Source organism: Peromyscus californicus, unplaced genomic scaffold, assembly GCF_007827085.1.
Source record: "Peromyscus californicus insignis strain IS unplaced genomic scaffold, ASM782708v3 Scaffold_17__1_contigs__length_78620276, whole genome shotgun sequence".
Classification (NCBI taxonomy): domain Eukaryota; kingdom Metazoa; phylum Chordata; class Mammalia; order Rodentia; family Cricetidae; genus Peromyscus; species Peromyscus californicus.
The window spans coordinates 53,842,286-53,865,876 of NW_026294469.1; the positions used below are offsets into that span (position 1 = coordinate 53,842,286).

The 23,591-nt window shown below is 47.6% G+C and overlaps 1 protein-coding gene across 1 annotated transcript in view; it reads right to left on the reverse strand.

The window, feature by feature from the left end:
• Positions 1 to 23,591, reverse strand: part of Alpk2 (alpha kinase 2) — a 123,353-nt gene that overhangs the window by 30,194 nt on the left and 69,568 nt on the right. The window contains exons 5-7 of the mRNA XM_052742327.1: positions 11,628 to 14,979; positions 6,421 to 6,568; positions 14 to 141 (exon numbers count right to left, since the gene is read on the reverse strand). Of these exons, the coding sequence (XP_052598287.1) occupies positions 14 to 141; positions 6,421 to 6,568; positions 11,628 to 14,979 (3,628 nt within the window). The remainder of the gene's footprint in view (positions 1 to 13; positions 142 to 6,420; positions 6,569 to 11,627; positions 14,980 to 23,591) is intronic.

A 23,591-nucleotide genomic window follows, 5' to 3' on the forward strand; every position in this document is an offset into this window, starting at 1 on the left:
AGCCGAGGTTTACCTTCAGCTGTGAGGTTAAACTCAGCAGTGACTTTTCCATAACTGTTCTTGAGGCAGCAGTAATAGAGGCCCTGGTCCTTCTGACCAGCTTGGACGATGGCCAAGGAAACACTGGAGTTGTCCCCTGCGCTGGAATAGGGGACATTAACATTCACATGCTTCATCATTCTGAAGTTCTAATGCTCTCAAGAAGGAAGGATTTAACGTCTTCCTGCCCTGTGCTTTCAGCCAATGAGCTGGCTGATAGACCCGACTCCCCCAATCAGCTAATTAAACAATGTATTTACACATAGGATCACTGCCTAGCAGATCACTGCATGCCTGCCTTCCTTCCTTTCTTTCATTTTCTTTTTCTGTTTTTTTGTTTTGTTTTGTTTTGGGTTTTTTTTTTTTTTTTTTTTTTTTTTTTTTGTGAGATAGGGTTTCTCTATGTAATATCTTGGCTGTCCTGGAACTCACTTTGTAGACCATGCTGGCCTCAAACTTACAGAGATCCGCCTGCCTCTGCCTCCCAAATGCTAGGATTAAAAGTGTGCACCACCACTGCCTGGTTTCAGTTTAGTATTCTTACTCCAACACATAACATGAATACGCAGAAATGTTCTGGAGGGTGGACAGCAGGAAAGGCAGGAGCTGGAATGCTAAAATCTGGGAGCTGCTGATAGCATAGATAGCTCAGAGTTCACCTGACTTAGGTTGATCATCCAGGTATCCTGTGTATAAGAGAAATCGTTGACTCTAAATCCAAGTCTAAACACAGATACAATTAAAAAAAAAAAAAAGCAAAAGAAAATGGCTCCTAGCTTTACATGAGGATTCAGAACTGAGGGCTCCCGCTTGGTAGGTGATTTTGTTTTGAGATGGGGATCTCACAATGTTGGTCTCGAATTCCAGGCCCCAAGCAATCCTCTTGCCTCAGTCTCCCTTCAAACATGTTCAGGGCTATAACACGAATTGCTAAATGATCTTATTAATTAAAAAAAAAACCCGGAGCCAGATATTGGGGTGAAAGCTGAAAGATGAGAGAAATAGAACAAGCCACAGCCAACCTCACCTCATCAACTCCTCAGCCGATCCTGTTTCCAGGAATCCTCAGACTAAAAGCCTCTGAGTCCTCACCCCTGAGGGTCTCAGTTGAACTGCCGCTCAGTTCCTGTCTCCTCATGCCTTATATACCATTTTCCACCCAGCCCTGTCACTTCCTGGGATTGAAGGCATGTGTACTTTCTAAGCAAAGGCATGAGATCTCAAATCCTGGGATTAAAGGTGTGTGCTACCACTGCCTGGCTGTTTCCAGTGTGGCCTTGAACTCACAGAGATCCAGACAGATCTCTGCCTCCCAAGTGATAGGATTAAGGGTGTGTGCCAACACTGTCTGGCCTCATGTCTAATCTAGTGGCTGGCTTTGTCCTCTGATCCTCAAATAAGCTTTATTGGGGTACATAATATATCACCACACGGGGCACTTTTAAATAATTACACTTTAGTGACTGTGTCTATCTCTCCATCCACCTGCCCAATACTAATTACTAATTACTATGAATACAAAAACTGATGGTGTGGTGGATAAAGAGCATGATGACGATGATGACCATGATGATGATGATGATAATGATGGTGACAGCTAATGTATTGTTCTTGCTAAGTATCAGGCAAATGAAAAATCATCTTCATGTCATCCTCAGAACAGTGTAAGAGACCGACAATCACTGCTGCCAGTCCACAGATGATGAGGGAACTAAGACACTAAGAGATTGGAGCTGGACCTTAGGCTGGCTTCCCAAGTAACTTCTGATCCCTGACCTTAAGTCGGAGATAATTATGTCAATGGTTAGAGCTGCGGTCTTTATTCGAAAATTGAAAACAATATACTTTGCTGCAAAACTATACTAAAACACTGTGGTAGTTGTGTCCTCACCTGAGGATTGCATACAGTGTGCACTTCCGTTTGGGTTTGCCTCATAGTTTGACCACAAGCATCCCCTCATCGAGGTCTGTCTCAGTTGTTCTCTCAACATAAGGCTTTGTTGTTGGTTGTTTCTTCGATAGATGTCAACTCTTTGATTTATACTGCCAGGAATAGCCCAGTGGTTGAAACCCAGGTCCACCAAATCATAGCCCTTTTCCTCTGTTTGGGACTTTGAACATAACCTGAAGAAGATTAAGACTAGACAGGAACAGGTCCATATCTAAGGGGAGCATTTCTTGGCAGAGTAAATACAGAGGAGTCCTAGAGAGTGGTGGGGACTCCCTCTCTAGGGATGTATAGACCAGCACAGCAATACTCATGGAAAGGGGTAGTTAAGATCCCCCTAAACGGCTGGGACTAAATTCAAGAAAATTGTCCCATGAGCATCATCCCTGAAGCTCAAGAATTCTCTGGTTCTTGGTCCAGATTCAGGAAGACCTCATCTGACTTGCTGCCTTCTCTCATTGCCTCAGTTCCTTCTGGCGAAAAAAATGCTGAGACGTAAGAAGGGCCTGGATTCCAATCGTGTGGTGGATCTTGGACACATTACTTAGCTGCACCCTCAGCTTCCGGTGTGTGAACCCAGAAGGAGCAAGGTCTCTTATTAACTGGAATATGGAGAGTAGCAGACACCAGGCATTCGAGTCTCTAACAAAAGGCCTCACCTTGGATGTGAGTCATGAAGGTGGGGTTTGTTTGTGTCAATGGACTTCCTCCATGAAGGAAAACCACTTCTTTGTGTCCCAAGAGGGCAGTTATGTGTTTAGTCACGGGGATTCAGTGATATGGAAGAAAAGCAGTCATTAACCCAGAGGAGATATGGCAATGTCACTATGGAAAGTAAAAGAGGATCTTGTATCTTTGAGCCACAGAGGAAATCTGAGTCCTTATCCTATATTCTATAGGGAAGGAATTTCTCTGTCTTTAGGACATCAGGGCTACATGCAGCCAAGGCTGAACAGAAGATGCTCAGCTCTGAAAACAAATGTCAAAGACGTCTATACCAAGAGTGTGACCAGAAGAACACAGCCAAAGGTGAAACTGGCTGGAAGGAGAGAAGCCTAACCCAGAGACTCCTCAGAGATTACCCAACCTCATTCCCAAGGACCCAGGGGCAGCTGGCAGCATCCACTCAGTACCCAAGCTGGTTTGAACAGTCCTCGCTTTTCCCTCCCCATGATCATTTGATGGGGATGTACCTTCAGCAGCATCCAGCTCATTGTTGTCTGGAGTCCAACAGTAAGACCTTGCCCAGCCATCAGCTGGACCACTCCCTGTGTACAACACTTCTTTCAAAAATCTCATGACATTCTCAAGTGCCTATTTTTCCAGAGAGAAGAGTCTGTTCCTAGTGGCCAAAAAAGTCTGAACGGCCACAACAGCCTTAGAGACCGCCAACTTGAAAGCTCCAGGGAGCTTTCAAGACACATCACTCACACACACACACACACACACACACACACACACACACACACACACACACACACGCACAAACACACACACAGTGCATGCTACTGCATTCTTTTTTCGTGGTGTCTCCAGGGTCTACAAGTCTTGCCCTGGTCACAAGAAACTTCCAAACTGTAGCCTGTTAAGGAAATTACCTAAAACTTGGACAGAGGTGATTGCGTGTCCCTGGTAGGCTCACCACAAGGTTACTTTGCTTATAGGAGATTGCCCCTATGCTTGCCCTTGCTGTTTCTTATTTAAAATAGAACACATCCAGCTCCGGCAGTGGCACATGCCTGTACTATCAACTATGAAGGAGGTTGAAACAGGAGGACTACAAGTTCAGGGCTAGCCTGGGCAACTAGTGAGATCCCATCTCATAAAACAAAAACAAACAATAAAATGATCCATCCAGACAGTTTTGAGTCATGTATTGACTTGAAGGTTTCTGTGCAGAAGAAAGGGTAACTCCCAAGTTTAGTGCCTGTAAAACATAAGCTGGTTTTATATTTATTTGAAAATATATTTTATATATCTCTTTGCCTTATTGGCTATTTACATCTTCGTTCTTCAGATGCCCATTTGAACAGTTTTGCCATCTTATTTATTCCTTTCTCATGTGGTGAGTTTAAGACCTTTGCTACAGGTTCAGGTCACCTCTGAGAGAGTTCAACTCTTTGAAATCTATACCTTTGCAAGTGCTATAGTTTGGGTGGTGAATGTCCCCCACAAAGTGCATATGCTAAAAATTTGTCCCCAGGGTGGTACTAGTGGGTCCTTTAGGCGGTAAGGCGTAGAAATTGGTTTTTAAATTATTGAGGACATGTCCTCCAGGGGGACTGTGGCTCTCGGGGGACTGTGGCTCTCGGGGGACTGTGGCTCTCAGGTTTGTACTCCTAGCTATGACGTCAGCATTTTACTCTAACACAGGCCCCTCTCATTGGCATCTGGAACCCCCATCCCAGACCCAGAGTGATAGGTCTGCTAAGTCTTAGATGGAACCTCTAAAATGGTGAGAAAATAAGCCCCGCTATGAGTTAGTTATCTCGGGTTATTTCACTAGAAGGATAGAGAGCCGGCTGACGCAAGGCACTGCGCTGCTTCGGGTAGGAACCTATAAAAATAAAGCACTCCACTGGAAGTGAGGGGAGGAACTAACAAGCATTTGAAAACCCATCTGAAATCATGCAAATGATCTATGGACAAGGAAGTTGTGACGTAGAAACTTTCTCAAGCAACAAAGCAAACTGTTCTAACAAAGCCATTTCCAAGAAGAAACAGAGAAACGTTACCAAGACTTTAAAGGCCTTGAGTGCTTATTAGTGGTGTGTGCTCCCTAGTGATGTGTGCTCCCTAGAGGGAGGTTGGGTTTTTGGAAATATTCCTTATATGCAAAAAGACCTGGATAGCGCAAACACTAATCCGAGCCTAGAACAGGAACAGTTCTTTAAAAATTGCTGGACGTGCCAGATCATTGTTCTTGACTGACAGTTTCAGAAAAGAATTAAAATCAATAATGAGCAATTTAAAAATAAAGCTCTAGGGAGCTGCCATGATTTAAAAATCAAAGCACTTCCTTGCTATTTTAATTGTTTTTAAGTCATGCACAAGACAGGCAGGGTAATGGGAACATTCGAGAAATAATTTCCAGACACTCATTCCAAGCATGAGTATTTGATTGGATATAGGGGTTTGTATTTTCTACCTTTTCAGCCTATTTCTGTTGGGATTAAAGGGATAGGACTTGGGGACCTGACCCGAGGCCTCTCTGGCAGAAAGAAGTTTCTGGGAGCTGCTTAAATTATGCTGATCTCCATTGAGTTGTTTCAAGGACTTGCCAGACGAACCTGGACTTCACTAGTGGTTTTTTTGTTTTTTTTTGTTTTTGTTTTTTTAAACAAGCGTTCATTCATTACCAGGGCTGATTTAGGGAGCTGAGTGGGGTTGACTTACATCAGATGTTTGGGCAATGATCCTCACACTCACCTCCTCCTCTGATTCCTGTGACATCTTAAGTACCCGGATATAAAATGCTCTATCTTAAGGGAGGCTGTTTGTCTTCCTCAAAAGCATTTCTGTTCTGGGACCTTCTGGCTTTTCCCCTCTGTTGATTCTCCTTAGCTCTGTTTGATCTTTGTTAGATTAATGGGGAGCATTGAATCAGAAAGCACCCATAAGTAAGAGTTCCAGCGTTTTGTAACCATAGGCCCACAGAGCTTCACACTAGAACATTATTCTGTATGTATCCTGACTTTAAGAACGGTAACCAGTCTGTCAGTTCCTAGGAATACACAACTCAAAGGCGGCAGAGCTGAAGCAAAAACCAGCCACCATGTTCCCTGTCCGGACAGCTGGGCTCCACTCTTCCTCTTGAATATCATGTTAGCCTTTCTTCACTGGGACAGAAATATCTGACATAGACTATTTAAAGTGAGGAAAGACTTCTTTCTGACTCAAGGTTTCATCCATGGCCAGTGGACGCCATGTTTCTAGGCCTATTTCATGGAAGAAGGACATAGAGGATAAAAGTTCTCACTTGGTGGCATCCAGGAAACAGACAGACGAGAGCCACAGATGAGACACACCCTTCAAAGGTACACCCCAGATAACCTGCTTCAAACAAGCCTCACATCCTAGTTTCCAGCACCTCCCAGTAATGCCATCAAGTTGTGAAGCCATCAGCGGATTGGCCAGTGAAGTCAGAGCACTCATGTTCTAATTGGTTCCCCAAAGCCCATCATCTGTCAATCAAGCCTTTAGCTCATGAGCCTGGGGCGGGGTGGGGGGGTGGGGGGGGAGGTGGGGGGTAGGGTGGGTGGGGGGGGTGGGGGGGTGGGGTTGTGTGCTTCATATCCAAATCATAACAGATGTTGGATATGGAATCTCTGCTTCAACTTGCCTCTCATTTCCTCTTATCATTTTCTTTGACAGTCACAATAAGAAACAGACAAACAGTAAGTGTGGAAATTCGGGGAGGACAAGTGTCCCACCTTCTCTTGACCTGGGCTATTGACTTCGAATCTTTTGTCCACCAGATGGTAGAATCTTCGTGAATTTCCGCAAACTGGCAGCTCAGCTTCACATTTCCAGAGTGGTCGGGAGCCATCTCGGCCTGGATCTTCTTCAGCAATACTGGAGCTAGAAACACATTTGCAGGTTAGTGTGGGCAAAAGACTTTCACGTTTCATCTCAGTTAATTATCTGCAACAATCCTGAGAGTCACAGAGAACGTCCTGAACTTATGAATGAAGCAACCAAGTGTCTGAGAGGAGATGTGGCTGGCTCAAACATAACAGCAGGAAACCAAATGAACCATTCTAAAAGAAAGCACTTGCTTCTCATTACTTAAATTCCAGAGGTCTATAACGCCCATGGCAAAATAGAACTTGAGCTATTTTTTGTTTTTAATTTAGATTTATTTAACGTCATATGCATGAGTGTTTCTGCCTGCAAGTATATATGAGCACCTGGTGTCTGCAGAGGTCAGAAGAGGGCATCAGATTCCCTGGAACTGGAGTTATAGATACTTGTGAGCTTCCATGTGAATGCTGGGAATCGAACCTGGGTCCTCTGCAAAAGCAACAAGTGCTCTTTGGCCCAAAATGTTTTTTCTTTAAAGGAAGAAAGATCTAGCAGATTATAGAAGCCTAGTCCATAGGGTTTGGCCCAAATAAGATGCTGTTAAACAGTTACCTGATCAAAATCAGAGGTGGCAATTTGAGAGTGGAATGAAATCTGCATTATCAAGGTAAGTGAGGTTAAGTCCGCTAAATGTAAAAGACAATTCAATAATAAATTACTGAATAAAATTCATTCACACACACATGAACACACACACACAGTGCAGTTGTCTTTGTGAAGATGGTCTGGTGGACTAGAGTCATGTGGCTGGCATCCACCTCACTGGCAAAAGTGCCATCTACCTGAATGAAACAGAAAAAGTAAGAAGATGACTCCCATAGGTTGGGCTGAGATTTGGGTTTGCCTCTGAGTTTAAGCCAAAACGAGAGTTGACTCTTATGAGCAAATGTGTAATTGGGCAGGGCAGTCACTGGGCGGCAGTATAGGCATTAGAACAACAGGAGGCTGGTGGGACCCAGTCAAGAGAACAGTTCATTAGGCCTGTCATTAAGGGAAATGTGATCCGCAGCGTTGGTAATACGAAAGAACACACCATCACAGAATGTTGTCTAGTCCACAGGCCAGCCGGAAGGACCTCACTCACTTGGTTGCCTTGAATTTTGCTATGCTGAATATGTTGCATTAATGAATTTCCAATTTTTCCTTGACCCCACAGATAATAAGATATCGGAACGAAAGTTAAAATCGGACTCTGGCCCTGAGATGTGGCAACGGGCTGGTTGAGTCACACATCCCTCAACCAGAACCTCAGTGAGATTGCTGCCAATATTACGAGAGCTGATCATACCGTGGGATGGAGAGGAGGGCATAAAACAGCTGCAGAGCTAAATGATGGACTCTGGGAAACAGGAAGCCAGCCAAGGCCCTGTTCATATGGCTGACACGCAGAAATGCAGCCCATGAGCAAAGGCACAGGGGTATGGCACTAAGCTTGTCTTCTGCCCAGCCTGGTTGAGGGAAGACAATTAAAAAAAAAAAAAAATCCCTGCTACAGAGCCAGCAGGGTAAAGGCACCTGCTGCCAAAGCTGGCACCTGAGTTCAATCCCGGAGACCCACCTGGTGAAAGGCTAGAACTGACTTTTGTGAGCTGTCTTTACACACACACACACACACACACACACACACACACACACACACACACCCCTAAACGTAATTTTTAAAGAGTCTCCTGTTGTACAGGAAGCCTCCACTGTGCTAAGCTTTGGACACCAAAGCAAGGACACCAGCATCCATTTTGCTTCTCTCGGGATCACCTGAGCATATTCACCCGACTCCTATCCCGCCACACCCCGGGAGGAGGGCATTAAATCTGGGCTGCTCAGAAGGAGAGCACCAGGCTTCTGGATCCACGCGGTCAAGGCAGCACCCGGCATCACGCGACCCACCCAGACTAGAGATGAGGACCCAGGTCTTACAAAACCTGCCCTCCCCCTTCCCCAGCACCAGAACTGAAGACTTCTGCTGTATTTTCCTAGTGCTCACATTAAACAACAACAAACTAAAAACTGGGGAAAGCTAAGCTAAGGCCTTTGGAGCGCTCACTGCTGAAGTGGATTCTTAAAGGTATCAGTCACTGATAGACGTTCATATATGGTAATTAGAGCTAATTAGTTAAAAAAAAAAAAGGAAAAAGCAGGTCTTGTCAAGGGCAGAGCTTATGGAAGCAACCATCCCATAGTAGTAAGTCATTTTCCAGGTCACCGATCCTCATCTGTGTATTGACTCATGGACTAGTGAGCACAGCAGGTGCTTACTAAGGAAACACACTAATCATCACAGATAATTGGGGTCAGCACATAAAAACAACATGTCTTTAGTCAGCCACCAAATCAGGTAGGGGCCTGGGTTTCGTTTGCAGATAGGACGGGAGCTGGGAGCTTAAGACAGTGAGCGCCAATGTTTCACATAGCAGTCTCCTTCCCTGCAAAGGAAATTGCCACTCAACAGGGCAGAGGCTGACCTTCTGTTGACCCTTCCCAGCTGGAAAGGGACCAGGTAAAGCCCTGCTCAGATGTGAGCAGATCTTCCCGAAGCTTCCTCTGCACTGAGGGCTCCATAGGAAGTCAGGTGAGGGTCTCCACTTCCTCAGACCTGATGATCCCACACCTCTGTAAGAACCATATTCTTTGTGGGGGGACAGCTAAGAACTGCTCTTCTTTCTAATGTGACATCAACCTTGTGGTGTCAGTGACCTCGTGTCTGAACTAAGTTCTTCCACTGTGCCCTAAGTCCGGCATTTCTTTCCTATAGCTTTCCATTCTTATGTAGGATGAGTCCTGTCGTTAGCGCCCCCAGTCCACAGGTGAAGGGAAGGAGGCTCCAGAGGAGAAGGCATCTGTCAAGGCCTCTCAGTTCCTGGCAGAAACCAGACTCCAAGCCAAGTCGTCTGACCTCTAACCTCTGCCCCTCACACAGCAACACAAACACCATCGTGTTGCTGTTTCTTCTGAATTGAAGTCAGTGAAACTTATTTCCAGAAACAAGGCAAACCCACAAGTCTGGGAAACTTTGGGAACTTTCAAGAATCTCAGGACCCCATCCCAAAGGTTGTATAACTGTGATAAAAGTTGGGGAAGGAAGCCCGGGAGCTGACTGCAAGTCAATGCAGGGACCTGCCGGGACTCAGCTTTGAGACATCATGTGCCTATGAGTAATCCCCTGTCCACTCTGCTGTAATTCCAGTCAACACATTGGCTCACCAGACTTGAGTACAATCAGTCAATGCATTGGCTCACCAGACTTGAGTACAATCAGTCAATGCATTGGCTCACCAGACTTGAGTGGAACCATTTCTTTGGTCTGGCATCCATGCCTTATCTGGGATGAACAGACGTTTATTCATGTGTCCCTAGGAAAAGTCAAACAGCAAACACCTGCAGAAACCTTAACATTGAATCTGCCTCTCCATGGCCTTCACGGTCTTGGTCGCCACCCCAGGGCCTCTGTGTAACTTGAAAAACTATGGATGAGAACACCTGGTGAATTGTTTCTTTCTGGACTGAAACATTCTGTTGTTGTTTTGAAACAGAGCCTCACTATGTAGCCCAGGCTGGCCTTCAACTCACTTTATACTCAAGCTTACCTCAAACTCCCCATCCTTCTGCCTTGGCCTCCCAGGAGCTGGGATTACAGGTGTGTATCACCACACCTGGCTCTGAAATCACTGCTGAGACTTTAAACACATGGCTTCATTCTCTCTAGATATGCTTAAAACATATGGAGAAAGGGCAAGGGCTAGGGGTATAGTTCAGTCAATAGAGTTTGTGCCTAGCATGCACTACCTCCCGGGTTCCATTTTGATCACCACATAAGTGGGATGTGATGGGGCATCCTGGGATACATCAGATCGTGTCTCTAAATAATAAAATGTATGCACTAAGAACTTGACTGGGTGTGTCTGTACCCTGGCAGATGACAATGTGTCTCTAACCCTTTCTGTAACAGGGGTTAAAGGCTGGGCATAGGAAACCTCAGCCTCCAGATCAGGCACTCAGGTTAAGAATGGAGAAAACTCTCCTCCAATCAGCAGTGGGGGAGCCTTCTGCTCCAGCACCCAGCATTCCAGTGACTCCCATGGCATCTTCTCTTCAGACTTCTGTTGCCAGGCAGCATGGGAAGGGACAAGCCCAGAAGAATGCAGTTGTTTGGGGGCTGTGGGATGGGCATGGTTGAACAGTCCCTTAGACAGAACAGAAGGAATGACGCCAAAATCTTTGAGGCTAAAGGGACTAAAACCAGGGTAGATTCAGGTACTGGAGAGACTTGGGAAGAAATATTATATTTAAATTTGGAAGAAAAATCAAGGTTCCCTTAAGTTATGCTTAATGTGTGTGTGTGGGGGGCGCAATTAACAATTAAAGGAGAAAATCTCTAATTGTGCTGAAATATTTCTTTATGGACCCTGCACAGTGTGTGGTCCTTTTAGTTTTACAGATGTGCTACATCCCCCATGCCTCTGTTCATCTTTTTTTTTTTGTTTGTTTTTTTTGTTTTGTTTTGTTTTGTTTTTTTTGGTTTTTCGAGACAGGGTTTCTCTGTGTAGCTTTGCGCCTTTCCTGGTACTCGCTTTGGAGACCAGGCTGGCCTCGAACTCACAGAGATCCGCCTGCCTCTGCCTCCCGAGTGCTGGGATTAAAGGCATGCGCCACCACCGCCCGGCCCTGTTCATCTTTTAAAGGAGATTTTTAAGGGGGATAACTAAGCCACAAAGCATCTTCGACACACCCCCTCCATCAAACACACCAGCAGGCAGCCTGGACGAGGGGTTCTCGGGTGTGCATCTTCTGCCAAGTTACCTGGGAACTGGGTACAAGTGCAGATTTTTGAGGACCTCCCCCCCCCCACACACACACACAACATCAGAAACTGTGGTGGTGCATTTGAGCGAGCTTACCAGTGAGCTGGTACCTGCCCGAATTTGAGAACCGTGGGACACTTGGCCACAGTCGTGACATCCACACCCACCAGATGCTCACCTGAGCTGACAAGGACTCAGAGGGACATGGGAGCCTCGTGCCTAGCCCTTCGACAATGCTAAAAGCGGCAAGGCCTCACCTTTCCCTTGTGCTTTGCAAGGGGCCTTTGTGGGGTCTCTTTTCTCGTCAGTGCGGGACAGGGACTTTTCTAACTTGGGCGTTTTCTTCAGAACGGAGTTCTTCCTCAGATTTTCCTTCTCCTCCAGTCTCAGTCTCAGGGCTGCGACCCTGGATAGAATTTTCTTCTTCACCCCTGCCGCTAAATGCCCGCTCCCCTCTTGTTTTTTCTTGTCCCCCTCTGGCCCGGCCATCGCTGATTGGGCCCCAGGTGCCTTGCTGGTCGGGGCCACCACACGCTTCTGCTGTTCCTCTCTGGACTTTTTCCTGCTCTCCAGGGTGGAGCCCTTTTGACACAGGTCCTTAAGTAATAAGCCTTCAGGGGCTTTCTCTGACTCACATTCTCCTGAAATGAAAGCCAAGGTCTTTGTTGGGGAGTCGGATGAGTTTAGGGGTTTGGTTTCTGCAATTTGGAGCTCCTCTGATTTCAGTTCCTCAATGTCACGGCTTAGTGACAAGCGTGTGACATTTCCTTTGGGAGACGAAGTACAAGGTGTCCGTGTGAGATCACTTGAAGAGGGCACATGTTTCCCACATGCGCTCTCAATGGTTCCTTTTTCCTTCCACATAGGAGGTTCATCTTGGTGATTTCTGAGCTCAGATCCACCATAAATGTGGCCCGTGGAGTCATTGGGATCAACCTTGACAGATGTAGGAGTCATTCCTACGAGACTAGAAAGAGGTGGCATGGGGGAAATGAATTCAGCCTTGTCCTTTCTCATCTGCCCGGCCTCTCCTAGGCTTCTGTCATTACCATCTTCTATCTGGCTCGTCTTGCATACACTTGGAACTCCCTGTCTCTCTTCCCCAGGACCTTGGGCTTGGCCAACCGCAGACTGGGCCTCTCCTTTTGCGTTCTTAGCCTCGCTTTGTCTGGCATCTGCTTGCTCACGGTCTGCCTGATTGTGGTTGGTTGTGCTTTCGTTTGGAATGATTTCCCCACTGTTCTGGGGATGTGGGACCTGCAGGGTAGCAGGTTGGATGTCTGCCCTCTGACATGTGTTTCCGTGGGTGGATCCGTTCCCTTCTGTGTCGGAGTCAGAGGGCTCTGGCTTCTCAGACCAGACACACTCCGTCTTACTTCTATCATCAATGGGATCCACAGAGGACTCCAGGATGCTAGGGAAGTTCACAGAGAGGTCGACAAAGGCGGGCTGACACAGCTTGCCCTGATTTTCTTCCTGTTCTTCATTCACGGTTTCAACACTCACCATCTCTCCACTTTCGGAAGCCTCTGGTGGAGAGGCTGTGATGTCTGGCCTCTCTTCCTCCACAGGATCTACAGATGACTCCAGGAGTCTGGTTTGTCCCGGACACTGGGAAGACAGACTGCCGAAATAGGCGTGTCTGGCCGATGTATCACCTGCACAGGGGTCCCTGTTGGCCGTAAGGGCTGTGAAAGTGTCAGCCTGAGGGCTGGGAGCCCATGCTGCTACTCCCAAGGCACCTGGCTCAGGCCTGGTAGCTCCTGCTCTTAGGATGTCAGACAGAGCCCAGCCCCTACCAGGGACTGTGAGACCCACTTCTGCCTCCTTGTACCCAAAATGTGTCACTTGTTCTGGTGGCCAGGTTTCATAAACAGGATCTTCCAGCGTTATGATCTTCACCTTGCTGCCCACAGCCCAACCTCCCAGTCCAATGTCTTCTTTTTCTTCAGGGAGGATGTCAGGGAGAGATGGAACATTGCTTAGCGACCGGCTATTGTCTTCCATAGTCTTCTCAGCCGCCACTGAGACACTGGTCCTTGGGTCCGGGCTACACCCGGTGTCTTCCCCGGAATATGCTAGGGAGTGCTCGAAGGGTTCCACAGTGGACTCCTGTTGCCTGGCAGATACCAGGGGCAAAATTTCTTGGAAATCATTTGCAGAAAGAGGACACTGGTGGGATGTGCTCTGTGGTTGGATGCACTGTTTTCTTTCACTTCCCTTTTCCTGAAAGTCTTCTTCAAGGCCCCCGCTGTGGGCTCCTTCCACTGTCTGGCTCTTACTATGTCCAGGCTGGCTATCAGTCTGAAAGGAAGCGCTCCACAGACCCTGTCCTTCGGGCAGTGAGAAGTGGCCATGAGCTCCTGGAATACTGGGCGCTGGGATAAGCATCTCCCTGGTTACTTCACTTGTGGAGCTGCTTAAAGAATGGCCTGAGTGTATACTGGAAAGAGAATGGAAATTATTTTCCTCGTGTGCCTCACATGAGGCCTGGTCAGCATCATCCACAGGGTTGCCGTCCTCAAGAACTGAAACAGTGTGGCATGTGATTGCATGGACTTTGGGGGCATCCGCTAACGGGTCCTCGGTCTCCCGGGTCACCTGATGGCAATCAACATCAGCAGCTGAGTCTGTTGACCGCTCTTTGGGGCATCCTCCTACTGCACTGTAGCCGGCAAGAGCGTCCATGGCGACTGGAACACCAAGACTGGAGCTTTCCCAGCCTCCTTCATTAACGTCCCCAAAGGAGTTCTTCTCAGAGCAAAGGGGCTGTGTCTCCCCAAGCCCTCCGAAGTTGTAGGGTACGGTGGAAGAGAAGATGGAGGGAGAGTTCCCCGCATCGGCTGGAGGTGCCCCCGCAGCGCCTTCGCTGGTCCCCTGTGACGTGTTCCAGGTGAAGGCGCCGTGAGAGAGTGGGCACTCCGCCGGCAATCCATCCCTGCCGCACTCATCTGGGGAGTGTGGAGACTCAGAACCTCGTGTCTGAGGAATGGCCAGCGTCTTGTCCAGAGAACATAAATCACACACTTTGCTTTGACCTTCTGTCGGTTCCAAGTCCACGGGGCAAATTTCTTGAGGCAAATATTTATCAACCCGTGCTCCAACGGGAAGATCCATGGTAGCATAACATGTTTCTTGGTCACCGGCTTCAAAACACCCCATCACATGAGCAACTTCTCTGTCCCTTGACCCACTGCCCACATTTTCCAGGAGGAGGGAGGGGGCAGTGGGCTGAGAGAAGGCGGCAGAGAGAGCCTCTGGCTCCCTGCAGTGGGTACTGTCACCCCAAGGGAGATGTGCTGAAGGTCCAACCTGGGACAGTTCTTCCTCGCTGCCTTCTAGGGGACTCAGTTCACGTGCTGGTTCTGCCCAGAGATCACCAGGCCTGTTGCCTTCTCTGTTTTGTCCAGCTTCCTGCTGGGGCCCTTGAGGACAGCTTTCCAGGTCCAGGTATCGAGCCAATGACGCATTTTCCTTGTTGATCTCACTCAAGTTGGAGACAAAATTTGTTGTGGTCCCAGTGAATGAAGATTCTTCCTCAGCCGGCAGGGAGAAAGCTGGCATCTGGTCGAGATAATTTCTCTCCCCAATGGTTTCCTGAATTTGCATCTAGAAAAAGGAAACACTAGAATTAATAGAACTGTTCCTGAGAAAGGCCACATAGGATTTATCTGCGGTCCCAGGGGTGCTAATCCTTAACAACTGTGATAAGTGACAAAGACCACAGCAAAAATGACTGAAATCTGAACATTAATCCCTGAACTCACTCTGGCTATTAAAGACTTCCTAGGAAAGTGTAAATTTAAATCACTCTCTATCCTAGGGGACTTGTGCCCAATCTCATCATTATAAGCAAAAAGCCTCCTGGCAATCATCATGTGTTTAATGATTTTCCCCCTCTCCCTGAGGAAAAAGAGATGGAAATAAATTGGATGGTAAACTAGTTTTGAACAAATCAGTCACAGCAAGACCTGTGGGCTTCTCTCTAGAATGATGACTTTCACGTCGTTGTTACAAAGGAAGTCGACAATGGGCAACTTTTGTCCCCCAAATATGACAGCTTACTGATTAATACTGTTACTAAAGGCAGAGAGAAAGAGAAAGTCAGATATGGTGGCGCTGCGTGCCTGTTATGCTAGTACTCATGGGGCCAAGGCAGAAGGCTCACTTGATCTCAGAAGTTCAAGACCAACCTGGGCAACACAGTGAGATTCTCATTTCAAAACTATATGCATGCATGAGAAGATGTCGAGAAAAACCTGTTCTCCTTCTAAATACTTTAAGTGTAGAATCCTTCCCTTTCCCCAGAACTTCAAAACACAAAGCGGGAAAAGAGCAAAGCTAGACCTGTTCTTCAAGCCCACCTCCAGGGGAGTAAGGGAGTTCTGACTGGCCACCAGCCCTGTCAATCATTTCTGACCCAGAACAGATAAAAATTCTGGACTTCTCAGTGAGGCTCTGGAACAAGAAGCCACCTTCTCAAAAAGTAGGAGATGACTATGTATGTTGTTTGGAGAAAAGGAAATTTAATATTCAGCTCTATAAGGACTATTTACTGATCTAACCAATAGTCATTGAGCACCTCCAATGTACTAAGAAGGGTTCCAGGCAAGGGAGACATGACAGGCAAGGGCTTGTCTTTAGAGAGCACCCATTCTGTGTGTGTTCAAGGCACCAATAGTAAGAAGCACACAATAGACATTCAGTAACTAAATTTCAAAGACAGAATAAGTGAATGAAATATGTACCATAGAGGGCTACTGTGACTTAAGGTCACCTATGAAACCTCTAACTTTCCAAGAGTTTTGCTTTGAACTTACGGACAGCCTTATTGTAAAGGAGACGTGTGCCAGGTGTGGTGGTAAACACCTGTACTCCCAGAATTTGGTAGATGGAGTCAGGAGGATCAGGACTTCAAGGCCATCCTCTGCTAGATAAAGAGTTTGAGGCCAGGCCGTGCCACATGCCAGTCAGTCTATCTCAGAGAGGAAGGAAGGCCAGGAAGCCCTAACCATAAACGTCATTTGTTCAAATGCTGGTGTTTCTAAAAGGAAAGCTATTCCTGTTTCGGCCAGTGGTGATGCTACATACTGGTAGGACATGCTTAAGGATGTATTTACCCTTTTTCTAAATCCTTCTTAAAATCATCGTATGAAGATATTTGAAAACAAGAAAAATAGTTTAGAGGAAGTGAGGAGCGAGGCTTTTATGAAGTGTGCCTAAGTTTCATAACAGGTGAAGCACGGTGCTTGTGAAATAGCCACGAGCATTCATCGTCCTCCAGCCCCACTGGGATGGTTCCCTCCCGGGGCCTGAGTACCTACAACCCATGGAGAGTATCCTTCACCTGCTCTTTTGGTTCAGATTTTTATAAAGAGCCATGGCACAAACTACCAAGTTAGGAAGTGCAGAAAGTTTGGCAGCTCCCGGCCAGAAATGAGAACAGTGGAGACCTCCCTGTGAAAACACCACGCCCTCCTCTCGGGCCTCTGTTCTGCCTGAACTCCCACGACCCATGTGCTTACCCACCCATGTCCCTTCCCACACATATCGCCCCAACTCACATCCCTTCTCGAATTCGTGTCTCCCCATTTATCTTCCGCCCATGTCCTCCATGCCCCCCACCCATAGCCCCCACCCATGTCCCACTGCCCACATCCCCCACCCATGTGGCCACATCTATGTTCCTCCCATGTCTCCCCCCACCCCCGCCCATGTCCCACCACAACAGTCCTTTATTTTAAGGTCTTGCTGTCATCCCAGAACCATTAACACCAATGGACAGTCTAGAACTAGCTGCCCTGTGAAAAATTCGTTGCCCAACATCCTGCAATTTCTTCCAAAGGGCTCCATTTAGATGGATTGTCTATCCTTACCCCTACCTGGATGACTGCTACATCAACAGAGCAACGGACTTATTCTAAAAAGAAACTGACATCTGGAGCTGACCTTGTGGAATAGGCCTGCAATCCAAGCTACGAAGGAGATTGAGAGAGAAAGATTGCAAGTTCAACACCAGCGTAGGCTACATAATGAGGTTAAGGCCTGGGCCACTTCGTCCTGCTAAAAACACAAGGTAAAAGAGAGAGCTTGGGCTATGGGGTGGTGAGGCTAGAAGTTCAAGCCCCAGGGCTGCATAAACAAGCTGATGCCTGAGAGAATGGGACAAGGATGTTCCAGTTCAGGTGGCTCTGATCACCACCTGTGTTAGAGCACACCTTGATGTTTATGGTAGTTAGTCCTAGGGCAAGGTGCTCATTCCTTCCCTATCTTGCTTTTAAAATAAAATCCCACTGGGGATGGAGACAGTTCAGTGGTTTAGAGCACTTCCAGGAGACCCAAGTTCAGTTCCCACCACCCATGTCCGGTGGTTCACACCAACTGGAACTCCAGCTCCAGGTATCTGATGCCCTCCTCTGACTTCTGCAAGTTCTCACACACAGAGGGTATACACTCATACACACACACACACACACACAACACACACACACACACACACACACACACACACACACGTACATAAATAAAAATAAATCTTGGGGCTGGGGAGATGAGAATCAGTTAAGAGTGCTTGCTGCTCCTGTAGAGGACTCAGGTTCAGTTCCCAGTCGTTGTAGCAGGAGGCTCACAGCCACCTGTAACTCTAGTTCTAGGGGATCCAACACCTTCTTCTGGCCTGCGTGGGAGGACATATGGCAAGTCTTTGTGTACATTCTTCATTTGACAAGCATGCGGTGCACACCTACTGGACCCAGATGTTCTAAGTACCCTGGGAACCTTAGTGAACACATAAAATTGCCGGACGTCGGACATTAACTTCAGGCAGCAAACTGTATGATGGCCGCACCTCTGGTGTGAAATCCTGTAAGGTGCAACGTTGATTCTTCTCCACTCATGGATGATGACCATATTAACAATGCAATAGGCATCTTGAGCTGTGCCTGGCAGTGCAGACCTGTAATCCTCGCTGTGAAGGAGGCCGAAACCAGTGAGATTTTTTCTGAGGGTGGAGTCTTAATAGCCCACTCCCTATTTCTTTGAAGATGTAGAGTTATCAGTTCTGAGAGAAAGACGGGGCCTGTCTCATTCAGAGGCCAGCTCTCAGAGAGGAAAAGCACAGGCTCACCCCATCCCAGGGGGTCAGACCTTTCTTAGCTGTCATTATGAAAGAAATCCAGCAACTGAAGATCTGCTGCTTGGCGCCTCCATTATTGAATGAATGGGGTATTGAAAACTCAGGGGTAGAGAGGTATAGTTGGTATGTAGTAAAGTTGTTCTCATTTGGGTGGAAATGAAGAGTGTTTATGGTTAGCTGGGTGGTGGTGGCACATGCCTTTAATCCCAGAGTTTGGGAGGCAGAGGCTGGTGGATCTCTGTGAGTTCAAGGCCAGTCTGGTCTACAAAGTGAGTTCCAGTCTGGTCTACAAAGTGAGTTCCAGAACAGCCAGGACTGTTACACAGAGAAACCCTGTCTGGAAACAAAAGAAAAGAAAGGAAGAGAAGAGAAGAGAAGAAAAAAGAAAAGAAAAGAAAAGAAAAGAAAAGAAAAGAAAAGAAAAGAGTGTTTATGGCTGTAGGGGGAAGCTCCCCATCACAGTGTTATGCAGACAAGATGCCTGGCAGCCCGGATTAGCCCTAGCTCAATCCACTATGCTGCACAGGCCCAGGTAAGCACTTTAGCCGCTCTGACCCGCTGTCTCTTCCTCTGAGACTAGCCACATGCGCGTCAGCACCATCCTGTCAGGTACCTGGCATGTTACCCAATACCCAGAAGACACTGACATTAGTTTCCCTTGTTCTAGGTTAAAAAAAAAAAAAAACAAAAAACAGATAATGCAAAGAGGAAATGGAACAGCCCCAGTGACTAGAGCCCTGAGCTCTCCAAAGGCCTCCTCACTTGATCAGAAAATAAATGTGAAGTACAGATGCTGCTGCCTCTTTTAACTGGTGGTGGGTAGCCTGACTCCCTCCAGAAGACGGAACCACACAGTGGGCCCCGTAAGGGGAGTGTGATGCCAAGGGTTCTTAGCTAGAATGGGCGAACACTGTAGGGTGGAAGGGAACTTTCTGGTGTCCGAAGCACGAAGAAAGGGACCGAGAAGGACAAGTTTGCGTGGGATTCAGTCCTGGGTGGAGATGGTCAGGTCACCAGATAGCACCATTCATTGGAGGAGCCAGGCCAGAGCAGGAATGGAATTGCTGGGGAGCCAAGAGGCAACTGTCCCAAGTTCAGGCAGAGACCAGGGATGTCTGCAGTGTGCAGCGGCATGGGCGTGCAGCGGCATGGGCGTGCAGCGGCATGGGCGTGCCGTGGAGTCGAAACACTGGTGAGTGCGGAGACTGAGACTTCAGACTGTGCGGGCCTTATGTGGCAGGCGGGGACTCTTCAGAACGATGGGTCTCTCATGTGCACTCGCCTCCAGTGGCTGGCTACGGCCTCCGAGGGTGCCATGCGTTGTTACAGGCACGCGGCCTTTTGGATGGACCATTTAAAGCCCCGAATCCCAAACAGAGCGGGCTGCGGGAAGGTCATCGTTAGGCTCATCACGGTTGTGGGCGGACCAGGTACTGGACCCAGAGCTGGACAGACTCGGTGAGGACCGCACACCCTCGTCATCTGTGCCGTTCACGTGGAGTGACACCCCTTCTTCCACAACTTGCTCATGGCGGCTGAGAAAGCCTAACACTGTGCCCACTTGGACGGAGACTGGTGGGATTGCACGGCTGTGGACCGTGTCGCGAAGGATACATTCTGAGCTGAGACGGGCTGGGGGCTGACACAGAAGCTCAGCAATGCTCCCCCAGGGTCCCAGATCAATTGTCCAGGCAGAATCTAGAGCCGTGGTCATCTGGATCCCAAGCCAGCCTGGTTTTCCCTTCACTGATAGAGATCAAATCCAGAACCATGCACTGCTCTACCTTCAGCCCCCAACCCAGCTTTCCTCTCTCTTCCCTCCCCTCTCCTCTCCCTCCTCTCCCCTCTCCTCTTTTCCTTTGCTTTCTTGCTCTGATACAGAGTCTCTTGAAGCTCAGGCTGACCTTGAACTTGCTGTACAGCTAAAGAGAGCCTTAAACTCCTAATCCTCCTGCCTCTGCCTCCCAAGAGTTGAGATTACCACCATGCCTGGCTAAACCCAGATTTTCTTATTGCCAAGTTAGAACAAATCCCAACCATACCAAAGGCTGGAAACCTCCCTTAATATAAACTCAGAACTTGTGAGTTCTGAGTCACTTAGACGCCACAGTGGTCCTTCTGATGTGAAGCATGGCTAGAAAATTTGTCTTTCTCTCCACGGGTAAGAGCAGGGACTCCTGTTAGTCATTCCTGAGTCTCAGAGCCTAGCATCCAGAAGGTGCATGAGCAGGTCTGCTGAAGGAATGAACAGATCACTCCATACAAGGAGAGGAAAATGGTAAACTAAAATTAGAAACACCGCCAACTCCCCTTTGAAAGCAGAATTAAGCTGAAAACTCAAAGCGCTTTCCATCGGAAACTTCCCAAATACATTGTTTTCCCTTGTGTGCTTTACCCAAATCCTGCCTCCTGAGTATGCCCACCGTGGGTCTCATGGGACAGGTGCCACCTCTTTGTCCACACCATGATGTTCGAGGCTATGTTCCCCATCATTAACGACACTGTCCTGGATGCCAGCAAAGGGCATGATGCTAATTTGAGTCCCCAACAACAGAAGGCATGAGGTAAGATCCCTGCTCTCAAATAGCTTATAATCCAGAGACACAAGATGCGCACAGAAAAGACAATGTTTCTTGGCAATGGCAAGATGGATGGAACGGCACTGCTGGGCGTTGCTGAGCCCTGAACGCTCCTCTTCCTCTGGTGATACAGTTCCTTTAGTGCAAAAGGCAGGGTTTGTGCTGGTACGCTGTATGTATCGATTCTGAGAAACTTCCTGCACACCTCGTGTACTTGAATGGATCTTCTGTCCTGATCAGGAGCAGGTATGGTAATTACTGGCTGACTAATGCCACAGTATCCCCAAACCCTTTCTCTCTTGCTACTTCCAACTCGGGAGATTGGGAAGCCATATACCTTCCCAGACTCCTGCATTGCCCGATGGGACTGAGGGGCCAGTCTCTCTAATGGGATGTATGGAGAATCTCACCACAGGACTTCTGCATATGTTTTTGTTTTCCTTATATAAGGTATTATGTTAGTCCATTATCCATGGTCATAAAGAGTTACTTAGGACTGGTCATTTAGGAAACTTATTTGGCTTCTGGTTCTGAAGTCTGGGAAGTCCAAGAGTGTGGGCTATCAGCATTATCCAGAACCTATCAAGAGACTTCTTGTGCATCATAACCTGGCAGAGGGTACCACATTGTCAAAATGCAGCAAGCGTATCTCTTTCTCCTCTCTACATTCTCCAAACCGCATCAGTTTTAATTACTTCCCAGAGGCCCCCACCTCCAAATATTGCAACAGATGAATTTGAGGATTAACTTTCCTAGTCACGAACTTTTGAGAGACACATCTAAACCACAATAGTGGCAAATGCTGGCCTTGTTTCTTCCTCTCCTTTCCTTAATCAGAATATGAAACCTATTACCACAGCTGTCATTGTCCAGTCCTGGGGTGACCAGAAGGAAGAGCTATGACTGGCAGGTGGGTCAAGAAGAGAGAGAGAACTGTGGGGATTGGAGGCGGGGTGGGGGGGGAGAGCTTATGGATACCTTCTGCTCCTGGACTTCTTGTGATAAACAAGGGTCCTTACATTGGGGTCGCTATCATTCTGTTGACCGCTAAAGCCCCCTGATAGGTGTGAGGACAATATTTTATTGAGGGATGAGGGTGACATGTGTGGTTCACCCCGTTGTCTCCAGAGGCTCCGGGCAGCCCCTGGGAGAGATTAGCTGGAAAGATAGAGTCACAAAGGGCAAGGGGTGTGGCTCCCAGAAAGGGAACTCAAGGGCCTGGTAGAAATGCCAAGGGATCAAAAGGGCCCGAGGCAAGGTGAACTTGAGGAAGAGTCAGGGAGGAGGAATGGAGAAATATGAGATGATAGATCATCATGGTTCTGAAAGCCAAATACACCACACAAGGCCAGGAGAACCGAGTCCCTAGGGCACTTGCTTTATTTGGGCAACACTGTGAAGCCCCAGCATGTCCTACCATGGGGTGATGGTCTCCTCCATCTTCTTTTTCATTCTTCTCTTAGTGTGTTTTTAATGTTCTGTCCTTTCCTGGACTAGGTCCAAACAGCACCGTGTCCTCCAGGGCTGTCTACACACCATCAACTTCCCCAGAGATTCCAGGAATCTTTAAACGAGACTGTCCCCAGTTGCCCCACCACCACCATAACCAGCTACTGTGGCCTCAAGACTGGCCCAGTCTCATTAGACCATTTGTCACTTGATAGGTCAAATCCATACCACCCAGAGCTGCAAAACTGAAAATAGACAGCCCGGTCCCAAGCCAAAGGAAGCTTAAAGGCAAACCAGAATGTTTCAGGGCCTTGGGTTTATTTTTAGACGTTGCCTGTTTGCCCAGAAAGAGGCTTTACTTAAAGGCTTTGAATGATAAAGTACTATGCAGTCAAGTGGAGGTCACTATCTTATGCGATGCTGTCAAAAACCCCTTAGTCCTGAAACCAAATCCCAAACACTCCGGTCCCTTCCATGGTCCTTCTTCACGCCTCTCCCCAGGAGACAAATCTCCAGCCAGCTGGTGTTTACTATTCCTGTCTTGACTTCTTGGGAAAGTGGTGGAGTTGGTAAAGACCAATTTGATCTCTTGTTGGGAGAGGGTGGGGTTTCTGTGACTCACCTATGGTTCCTCAAGTTGTAGCGCTCTGCACGTGCAGAGGGGTCTTTGCCTGTGAATGTGGTGTGGGCATAAGGGGCTGGAACACAAACCAGCAGCTTTCTGTGTTAAGGGTGCTTCTTACGTGGTGTGTGAGGGGCGTTAGGACCACTTGTATTGCTGATCGCTAAGTCCTGTGTAGCCCTCAACACACGCAGACTCTCTGCTAAATACCTTAATCCAGGTGATGTTGATAAAATGGTACCCAAAAGTAGGACTTGAGGGCTTTGGGTTAGGGATTGTCAGGAGACATGTATACCTTTCCCAACAGAGAAGATGACTACTACTGAGCAGCAATGTCATTTAGGATGGGTCAGTAAAGAAACGGGCTAGGGAAGTGAGTAAAGTGCTTTCCTGAAAGGGGAAGGATCAGAGTACGAATCCCCATCACCCCCACAAA